The sequence below is a fragment of the Pholcus phalangioides genome, unplaced genomic scaffold, assembly GCF_987345545.1.
Source record: "Pholcus phalangioides strain wild (caught in Gottingen) unplaced genomic scaffold, Ppha-v1.0 ptg000042l_1, whole genome shotgun sequence".
NCBI classification, from domain to species: Eukaryota; Metazoa; Arthropoda; class Arachnida; order Araneae; family Pholcidae; genus Pholcus; species Pholcus phalangioides.
In genome coordinates, this window is record NW_028301628.1 from 31,440,887 (window position 1) to 31,452,366 (window position 11,480).

Consider the following 11,480-nt stretch of genomic DNA (forward strand, 5'->3'; position numbering starts at 1 on the left):
ATATATATATTGTTATAGTCAATATATGCTGATTTCAATACTATTTGAAAGATAATAACTCAAAAATTTCCTTTAAGAAATTCATTGTGCGCCCCACCCCGTAAGGCTTGATCGAGATTGACCCTCGGAGTTTGACCACCCACTGTCTGACACATTGTATTGAACTTTGCTATGAATGCACAGGGATGATTTTCCACATGATAACAAACTGAACAGTGAACACACTGTATTTATAGCTCGTGTTTCAAGTTTTGAGCTATAATTAATGGAGTGGTATAGATTGGTGTAGCTAGTTGGTGCGCATTACTCAGCTTTGAGCTCTGGTCTTCTTCGCGATTTCTCTAAATTCCAGAGATGTGTTAGTCAGTCCGCGTTAAGATGGTTGCTAGACCCTTTCAGCGACAAACGAGGTATCTCGTCGAACGTAATGTGCTTTATTTCAGCCACTCCCAAATATTTTGGCATCTAGAAACCGCGTTGAAGTTGTTTTTACAGTAAAACATGTTTTTTCCATTTTCCCTCCAATCAATCTACTGCCAGAGGGTGATGTCAGGTCTTGTCCAAGGTTAGATAAGAAAAGATCGAGAAAGAAAGATTCGTGTACTTCTACCCCCCCCCCTCCTCCTACCTTTCAGCACTGTAAAAAGATACCCGCAAAAGAGATTTTTTTGAAAAAAGTAATTCTCTTTCTAGAGAGCCACACACGTCATGGCGGGGGATTTTGTATCATCGTGAGGGAAATGAAGACGATCGTCGGACTAAAGTTTCTAGTTGGGAGAGGGGGAGGGGAAGCATTTTTATCAGCCCGTAATCGGGGAAAAAAATCTTAAAAATATGGGGTAATTTGTGGAGGTTTTGCAAATGTGAAGGTTTTCGTATGTGGCAGTTTTAATGCGGATCAGGAAAACTTTAAAAACCGCTCAAAGGGTTAAAAGCAACCATTTGAGTAATTTGGAGTAATTCCTTCCTATACCGGTATCGATGCAGTTTGATGGAATCGTTGCGGATGTGTCTGGACTTGACCATGTAGTGCAAGTGCAGCCCTGAACACTCTGTTCAATCTGTTCTGTGTCCGAAACGGTCTTCAGCCGGTGATTCGTGCCTGAGATAAAACAACTTCACCAATAGTGTTTTATCCACCAATGTCAACATCGTAATGAAAACCTTATGTAAGCGGCAGAAAAAGGGAAATTCAGAAATGTGAGCTTACGTACACAGCACACATATTATAGGACTCGGATTTGCATATTTCCAGTGCACTCCATACTTACATTATGGAGTGCCCCCTATTGACGAAAAATTTAAGTAATTTTCCTCTGGAAAAAAAACAACAGCACCTCTTCCTGACAATAACATTTCCGTATAAACTGCATTCAAACATATCAATACCTTGAAAATTAACGAATTATTTTACCTATTTAAAACGGATTTATGGGACACCCTGTAGAGGTTTAATTAGCGGATCATTCCGCTTCCCGAGCCACTTTATTGCAATCCAGATTGGCTTCCATGGCGTTCTTATGTTATTAAACTCCTGATTATATGCGTTTGCACACTCTCCGCTCGCTTTAATTAATGGAAGTTATCTTCATAAATTACAGATCGGAAACTCTTCATACAATGTACACAACAGCTCTGGTCTCCTAATCTCATTATCTCGATGGCTACATATTTACTAGAGCATCAGGGAGAAGTCATGCGTTGAGATAGCTCTGAAAGCGCTCAGTGAGAGGCTTCCAAGTTTCCTGTTCATGCATCATCTCTAAATAGACTTTAATTCCCATTCACCGATAGTTTAAAATTTTGTATTGCTGCTATGAAATTTAATTTCATTTTAAGTATAATTTGTACGAGAGTGACTGTTTCGTCCTGGGCCTCTAGGCCATACCTAGGTGAACGCATACGTTCAGACCCATCTTAGGCTTTTAGTTAGAAAATTGCAGAAAAACCATTAAATATACACAGTGGTGCACTCTGTAAATGATAATGTGGGCTTTTTCTCCGTCCGTCGTAGAGGTATGATTCCAATTTTAAAAATAATCAAAAGGCAAATCACTCGCGTCGTTCTCCCCGTGAACCATTCGATACTTGCGAGCACGGGGGCCATCAGGGGAGCCATCACTATAAATCTTACACAACTCTGCCTCTTTTGAGGAAACGGAAGTAAGGTGCTTTGCATCAATCCGGGGTTGTTGAGCGGTTCTATCTATCTGTCTACTCAAAAGGAGTTCCAAAATTACCCTGTACCAGTTTTCAGAGTGAAAATATACAATGTGTTACAAAACAAAACACCTACATTTTTCAAACGGTCCACTTGTGCTCTAACTTCCAATTAGAAAGTTGTTGCCTTATATTTGCTGTGAGATCAACAGAAAACATTCCATGTTGTCAAGTTCAATATTCGCCAAAATATTTGAATTGAAGGGATCGTAGAGAGAAAAGTAATGAAAGAACATCAAAAACTAACGGAGAACACTCGTTTTCCTCATTTCTATGCTGTCCTTTCCCAACTTTTCTCCGATTTTTGAATTCGAATATCTCAGGGGGTATTGCACTGAGAAACTTGAATTTGTTTTGTTGGCTTCGAGAGAGACGGGGCAACAACTTTCTAATTGAAAGTTAGATAACAAGGGGAATGTATAAACATTTAGATTTTTTTATTTTGTTACACACTGTATTTTCACTGTCAACACTGGACCAGGGTAATTTTTGAACGCCGTTTAGTCATTTCTACCAGGGACAGTTGATGAGATAAAGGCCACATTGGCACTTTGTCATATTTGTTTTCATCAAGTTGAATTGATTAGGAAATGACTATTTTAATCTCGCACGCAGAAATTTTTTGCAGTTTTGTTGCCCAGTGTAATGAGCGTCATGTATAAATGGTAGTAAACTAGGCAAAAAAATTTCAAAAATCTATCAATAGTTATTTGCTTAAAAACAAAATCTGTAAACATAGCATTCAACCTGATACAAAAGCAAATATACAATGTGGCAACAAAAAAATTTGTTTCAAACCCTTTGAAATAAACCAAGAAACAAAATCGATACTAATGTTAGACAATAAGCAAGAAATAAGTAATAATGTCGAACCATGGAAAAATATAGCCAAAAAGATATTTTTCCAAGCGAGCTTGGGTAGACTACCGATAGATGGCGCCTTCATTTCAACCCAACTCGTTAACGGCAGTAATTTGTTGTTAGCGATATGATCGGAGTTGGTGTGTTGTACAAAATAAATCATGAAAAGCCATGACGATGTGGGACATTCAAACGAATATTAAATACATGAACAAGACAAGAGACACTGTGTGGAGAACACAAAACGACATCAATACAACGAAGTATAAGACAAACCCTTAATAGTAAGTATATACAAAACAACAGCAATCACAAAAATTATGCAAAACTAATCAAAAATACCGACAGAAGGGGGGGGGGAGAGGAAATACATGAATTTCAGCTGATTGATTATATCAGGGCTGGGCAAATCGCAAAGAAATCTAGGCTCCAGGAAAGGCGCCAAAAATTTTTTTACCGGAAGAAATAGGTCCAAAATAATATTTGTGACGCTCTTTCACGTTGGCAGATATGCTTTTATAAATTCCGGACAGTTTGCACTGCTCCCAGCCTGAAATTTAGTAACTAGGCAAAGAAAATTTCAGGCGCCAATACCAATTTTTCAGTCGCCATGGCGACCTAGCGCCTGTGATTAGTCCACCCGTGGGTTATATACTTCAGCCGATCACCACTGTGCCATCAACGGGGCATCTTCGCGATGAGATCCAGCAAGATGCCCACACGACCGCACTGCGGAGTGCTGCGAAATGCCGCAAGCTCAAGTCAAAAAATTAAAAAAAAAATTTTTTGACAAAGCACTCGTATTTCGTGCGATCATAAATTTTACTATACAAAATTACTTGAATAGGAAATTCCCGTACACATAAAGTACGGGGATGTGTACGAGGAGCATGGACGGTTAAGTAGTAGTACATAAACCATTTGACTGGCACTAATTAACTCATACGTATACATAACGCACCTGCTGCATGTGTCGTTTTCTCAGAAACATAATGTCTCGAGCATCCATACAGCTGTACTGTAAACATTATATAAAACAGCGCGATCGCGGGTAATTTATCTTCGTTGGCGGAAAGCGATCTGAAATAGGTTGTAGTAGTCCTGGCGGAAGGTGAGGTGAAAGTTACACGTGATTTATGTGAAAGAGCGAAATCTTCCGACGTCAACTATAACAAGCACTTGTGGATATATCTAGGTTCGACGTGTGTCCGGAGAAATTCTCAGGCCCCTCCTTCTCAATCTCGTCGACGACGTACTAGTACTTCAATCGCGGACAGAAAAATACAGAGAGCGGTGAAAAGAGAACCAGCAGATGAGAGAAAAAAGAAATGAATGATCAGCTCCTCTCTCTCCAGAGACTTCCAGAAGTTTTTCTCGGGATTCATCCGAGCACGAAATCTGAGTGGACAGAACCATGTTTTACCCACTCCTATATCTCGGAAAAGAAATTTTTTTTTTTTCTTTCTGGTGTAGGGCGAGTATTAATTACCTCTACATCGAAACACTGAATGAAGAAGAATTAGGATAAGAGAGAAGTAAAACCAGAACACAAATAATTACCAGGGTATTTTCGGAACGTGGAGTAGGTAATTTCTTTTTTGGCTGAGAAATTCAATTTTTTTTTTTGTGTTTGGGGGTTTTATTTCAAAAATTCAGAGGGGGAAACCTGTGCACTCATTAACGCTAAAACTCAGTTTTTTTTAATCAGAGTACTTCATTCACTGATTCAAGGTTCTTGATTCAGGAATCAACGGGCCCCTTGGGGGGGGGGGACTTGAGCTCTTGGATGAGAAAACTATTTTTGTGTTGAATATTATTCTGTAAAGGTACTCGTGATCTTTTTTATTGGCGAAGGTGGGGGGAGGGGTCCCTTGCTTTCATCTTATTGGCGGAAAAGGTCAGTGATTTGCAAGAGTGGGTTTAAGAACCTCTGCCCCTACCTCTTCTCGTACAAGGATAAGATATCTCGACCTAGAGCAGATGCAAGGTTAATAATTAAATTATTAGTCACTGGAGAATGTCACCCGTAGCGATTAAATATAGAAGGCAGACGCATGCGCGATCTTAACCCTTTTTTTTAGTATGTCCAATGGCTATAGGTGAGAGGACCTTCTTCAGTGACGTCTCGAGCTTCGCGCGGAGGCCGCCTGTTATTGATGGTGTTTGCAGGGCCCCATTTCGTCCAAATCCTTTGGCCAGGGTATTCCTGATTGGTATGTCGCGACATCTACACTATTTGTGTTGCATTTTATGCGTTAGGCGAGTTTTTCACAGTACATATTTTGAGCCATCTACTAACGCCTGTAAAATTTTTGTCGAATTCTATGAGTTTAGCTTGGGAGCGTTTCCTTGTGAGATGATCGTTTGTCTTTTTATTTCCTAAATGTTACCAAGCAAATCAAATCGTTACATCATTCAAATTTGTTACGAAAAATATACGTGAAGAGGATTGACGCCTGAAAATTCTTCTTCCCGAAGAAATAGTCATGAGTATTTCATGCACATGTTTTCGGAATTTATAAAATAAATTTATTTAATGTGTACAGGATGGTCCGAAACTCCACGTGAAGTTTCGAAAGTCATTATGTAACACCAAAATGAACCAATCAAATTAACATGCAGAAGCATGACCTCTTCCTCCTCTTAACCAGGTCATGTCCTGCCGCTCTGTCTCAGTGAGGATTCTTAATTTTTCACCACAGCGGATCGATGGAAATGGGAGGAAAAAAAACTTACGGGCCGGCATAAAAAAATTAATCGGAGGATATTACCTAGGCATTACCTAGTGGTAAATAAGATAGAAATAAAAACCAATATATATAGACATTTTATTTATTGAACCTAAAACTATGCACTGGCCACATGATTCGGATGAAATGTTTGCGGACCCGCAAGAAATTCCCTTAGATCCACATTGGTTTGCGGACCAATGTTGTTAGCAGTCAGTGGTTGAAGCTGTCAATGAATTGCCGTCTCGCGGCAAAACTGACTTTGCGAAAACTACAACTATTATTATTCTGGGAAATGTATTATATCCTCCGAGTCACGCAAGCATCATTGCCAATAGTGAAATATATCAATTCTTTCTACGAGGACATTATATAGTCAATGCCTATAATTATTACAGCGTTGAGAGCCCCCTACAGTAAAGAAGTCCCAATTGCCCATACTAAGTGTTGAGGTATAACTCACACACATTTCACTAAAGTGAAGGCTATCTCTGGTTACGCTCTGAAGTTAGAATATGGTTTACATATAAGAGGGAATATATGGTTCGATTTGACACTTTGTAACTCTCCTCAAAAACTTTGAACCATAGTTGTGAATCATCCTGTTGAATTCATGATTTTGAATGTCAAATAAGCTTTGCTGGTAATTTTCAGTGATTTCATGTAAACTGTGAGTAACATGTCAGAGATTTAATAAAAATCGTTTACTATTTCAGATAGTGTTGATGCTGCTGACGATGCACGCCATTCTGGGTAATGGGAGAATGTATGCCGAAGACTACATCGACATCGATACGTTGATCGTCGAGCCCAGTGAGTCGAACCTACAGATGTATACAACCTATAAACCGGGCCCATCATCCAGCGAGAGCGCCAGGCTTTGCAACAAGACCGACAACATCACCAGCTGCAACTCCACCGACGATCTCGACCAAGGTTTCGACGGTTTCGAGAATATAGAGAAGATATTGAGCATCGTGGTGCCGATTCTGTTCGGTTTCGTGGTCGTCGTAGGTCTGATAGGGAACACGTTGGTCGTCATTGTGGTTTCTTGCAACCCTCAGATGAGATCGACGACCAACGTCCTAATCATTAATTTGGCCGTTGCAGATCTGTTGTTCATAATGTTCTGCGTGCCTTTCACAGCTTGGGACTACGCCTTTCCTTTCTGGCCGTTCGGGGACGCTTGGTGCAAGATAGTGCAATACCTGATCGTCGTATGCGCCTACGCCAGCATCTACACCTTGGTGCTGATGTCACTGGACAGGTTTCTAGCAGTCGTGCACCCTATAACATCGATGTCGATACGAACTGTCCGGAACGCCGTCATCGCGATATGCGTCATGTGGGCAGTCATATTTATCGTGTGCATCCCCGCGTTATTATCTCATGGCGAAGTCAAATTCACTTACGACACTGTAGAGTATTCCGTTTGTATTTTTCTTTCCAGGGAAGGCTACAATTACGCCGCCTTCCAAATCAGTTTCTTCATGTTTTCTTACATCGTCCCGCTGAAACTTATTTTCTGGCTGTACGTGTTCATGTTGAAAAGACTCTGGTACGGGGTCGCGCCCGGCGGTCGCGTCAGCGCCGAGAGCCTGCGGTCGAAAAAGAAAGTCACGAGAATGGTGGTTGTCGTAGTCTTGATATTTGCCATTAGCTGGTGCCCGATCCAGATCGTCCTGGTGCTAAAAAGCATCGACTCTTACTCGATGAGCACGAGTAAAGTTATCTTCCAAGTCGTTAGCCACGTTCTGGCTTACATGAATTCTTGCGTCAACCCTATACTGTACGCGTTCCTGTCTGAAAATTTCAGGAAAGCTTTCCACAAATTCATCGCCTGCAACCAGAAACCAGACAAGATTTCGAGGCGCATTGACAACGACAAGACCGAGAGGGAGACGACGGTCAACAACGGGACTTCTAGACAAGTCAATTCAACCAACTTCTGAATTCACCTTGAAGTGACAAGTAGGAAACTATATCTGTACATTCCTCCGTCTGAACAAAGCGAGCTCTTCTTTTTTCTCGTTTGTTTCTTCCCAATTTCTTCTTAAAACAGGGTAATGATATTTCTCACGAACGTTATTCAAGACTCACGTGCTATAAAAATGGTGCTTTCTATGTGGATACGATCCACAGCGACTCTGAATGAGACAGGAAAAAAATGTGAGAGGAGTTTATATACCGAGAGATATATACGACAGTGACATTTATCACGTAATGTTATTTTCGCACCTGATATTTCTTACATAATATCTATAAGCTATGAACTTATTGTAATATGTATTCAGCTCAGTATGGACTATGGAAGCATACAACGTGTACAGGAGGCCTTTACCCAGACCTTCTTGTTCTCAAAAGTTTGTAGTAGACACACAAAAACTTCTAGTTGCAAAAATGTTTCGAATGAAATAAATATTCGTGTAATGATCCAGAGTGAAATCTCGCTACAACGATAAATCCCTCTATAACGATCTCTTTCAAATTGCATTTAGAATTACGTGTAGTCTAATATTAAACTCCTCTCGATACAGCGATATGCTTTACTACAATAAACCCTTCTATAACGATATTTTCTGAGGGATTTCGAAACTGCTGCAACGATATTTTTTATATAATATCGACTTAAAACCACCTTCAATATATTTCTTTAATTCCTCGTCAGTTTCTGTTCTTTCGATGGTGTCTAATAACATCGGTATATTTCGTACTACCCACCTCTTGAAGCGTTAATAAAGCTACTTTCTGTGAAGTACACCTCAGTGATGTGCGGTATAAATAGCTTTACAGGGTAAAACAACTAAATGAATTTTAACTTAACTATATAATTTTAAGTTTTCTAACTTAATTTATCATTTAAACAAGTAATGAATACAACTAATCAGTTATGTTTTTTTTTGCTGTGAATAAACATTCATAAAAAACATACTAAAACTTTTTTCTCTCACCATCAACCGCATTCTCATGTTTAGGCCTCGGCCAACATTATTGTATAAATAAATAAATAAAATGCATTTTATAGTGGTGCTAACAATGTCAGTTTTGAAGAAATGCCAACTAGAGCTCAAGTTTTGCGGCACCCCCGTTGGGAATGGTGCTCTTCAATGTAACAATAACCTCTTCATAACGATAATTTTTCTTTGTGCGCAAAGTATCGTTGTATCGAGGTTTCACTGCACTTTCATATAAAAAAACTGATTTTAATTTTGAAAAAAAATTGACAAAATTAACTTTTTTTTTCCGCAGGGTCAAGAAGTTTTTCGCTGAAGTACTATTTTTGGCAAACAAAAAAGGTGTTTCATCGCCATAATAATAAAAATTGAGCGAAATATTTGATTTAAATGTTTGGGATTTTTTTCATTCAATTTTTTAGCTTTCATTGAGAGGTACAAAAATATAAAATTTAAAAAATTAGATTATATTTATAAAATTAGGTTTAATTTTTCCTCCTTTAACGTCACTCAGGGTAACACGTTTGTGAAGAAATTAACGAATGAAACTGACTACTTATGTATATCCGATGATGAAAAGTATCTACTAGTACTTTATCGATTATATATTGATTTTTGTCTCTTTTTCAAAACAGTGGAATATCAATCATAATCATTCAAAATACCAACATCAGCGACACGTTTCACACACGATCGATTTCTTATTACAGCTAAATCTCGATAAGTCGAATGTGCAGCGGATGACAAAAAAGTTCGAGTTATCGTTAGTTCGAATAGTATCGGGAATTCCGATTTTAGAGTGTGGTAAAGTAAGATTTTGAAACCTTTACAGTGCTATTTACGAATACCCTTATTAGTAAAATATATCAAATTACCTTAGATGAAGAAATTCGAAAAGATAAGTTATTTAATTTAATCATATTTGATTACTGAATGAGAACATTTAAAAATAAACTAGGCGTTCATACTAGAAACGAATGCATACATGATACTCGTATAAATGAAACGAATAAAATAAATTATATACCATATTATTTTCTGCCAAAAAGAAAAATGCAGTGATTTTTACATCTCTCTATTTTTTGTCTTTCGTGAGAAAGTGATTCACTTTTCGCAAGCAGACAAATGAATATGCTGAATTCCATTGCTAAATGCAGAATTCTGTTGCTAAATCCTATTGGTAAATGATAAAGTCTATTACTGAATGCTGAATTCTCTGTTGCCAAATGCTAAATCCAATTGGTAAATGATAAAGTCTATTAATAAATGATAAAGTCTATTACTAAATGCTAAATCCTATTGGTAAATGATAAAGTCTATTTCTAAATGCTAAATTCTATATATATTGCTGAATACTGTTTTTGAAATTTCTCTCATTCCCGAAAACTTAAACTTGAAGGAACAAAACATCGAGTTAAGGAGAAATTTTAACACTAAAATACAGGAAAATTTCTGAGGCTGAGTGGAAACTTCGACTTAAACAAGTACAAGTACTTTATTCGAGGTATCGGACTTCGACTTATCGCGAACTGACTGTATTTGGTCGAATACATTTTTCCAAGTATGTCTATAGGGACTAAAGAAACGTTTAAAAAAGTTAATTTCGTAATTTTAAAAAACAAAAGCAATTTGTTTACGTAAAACGGCCAGAATATGAATATCTACCTAATTTAAAACATTTTTGTAACTGGAAGTAATTTTTGTTTACGAACAATGGCTGAGAAGAAAAGAAGTCATCGGTATAAGTATTTCCTGGACAGCTGTATAATGTATATATGTAAATATTTATCAACATTTCTATATATGAACCCTATTTTCATAAAATAAAAATGAAAAACAATAAAAAATCAGTGGATACCAAATAGAAAAGCTTCTCAAATCTAGTTTCAATCACTTTATATTTTGGCTTCACTCACTTTAACTCATTTTACAATATTACTCTACTATTCTAGAAACTTCCATCACGATTTCTCGAAACAGAAGCGTATTTGACACGCAAACATATCAAAACAAAGATAATCGCTACTTCCCCACCTCATGAAAATCTCCACGTTTTAGCGTTAAATTTATAATTGGATTTCGTTTTCTACATATAAAGCAATAGCAGGATTTTGCTCATTATAACGCGAGAAGATAGATACAACGTACATTTAATAATTTCCTTGAGAACTCGGTTAATAATTGCGATAATCTCTTCTACCTCTGCTGTTAATTATCACGAAGTTCATCTCTACTATCCATTTAATTGTTACTAGTATTTGGAGAACCGCATAGTGATATGAATTCGAGTTACTTAATTCCCATTAATTATTCCAAACTCTACGGGGCACACAAAGTAGGGCGAAATCAGGTAAAACTGATGGCTTATCATATATAAGCGATGATTCATATACTTTGAATATAATTATTTAAAGTCTATAATCCCATATACACACACACACCCACACTCATCCTTGTTTGTATTCATCATGTTAGGCTAATGACCAATCAGCACTGTTTAACCTAATGACACCAGGAAGCTACGTGAACTAATCGTAGGTATTGCAGTAAATTTATACGGCACTCAATTCGCTTTGCATGCATTATTTATGTGCATATATGCTCTTAAAAACATGCTTGTATCCAGTGTTCAAAGTTCGTGTTTGTTCAGTTGTGATGTCGGTATTCCATGTGCGATGTTAAAGATTCTCTTGTGAATTCTATATTGTTTCAAAGA

General features: G+C 37.7%; 1 protein-coding gene across 1 annotated transcript in view; it reads left to right on the plus strand.

The window, feature by feature from the left end:
* Positions 1 to 9,189, plus strand: part of LOC149064803 (allatostatin-A receptor-like) — a 45,303-nt gene extending 36,114 nt beyond the window's left edge. The window contains exon 2 of the mRNA XM_089255200.1: positions 6,527 to 9,189. Within this exon, the coding sequence (XP_089111326.1) occupies positions 6,527 to 7,762 (1,236 nt within the window). The 3' untranslated portion in view covers positions 7,763 to 9,189. The remainder of the gene's footprint in view (positions 1 to 6,526) is intronic.
* Positions 9,190 to 11,480: the final 2,291 nt, after the last annotated feature.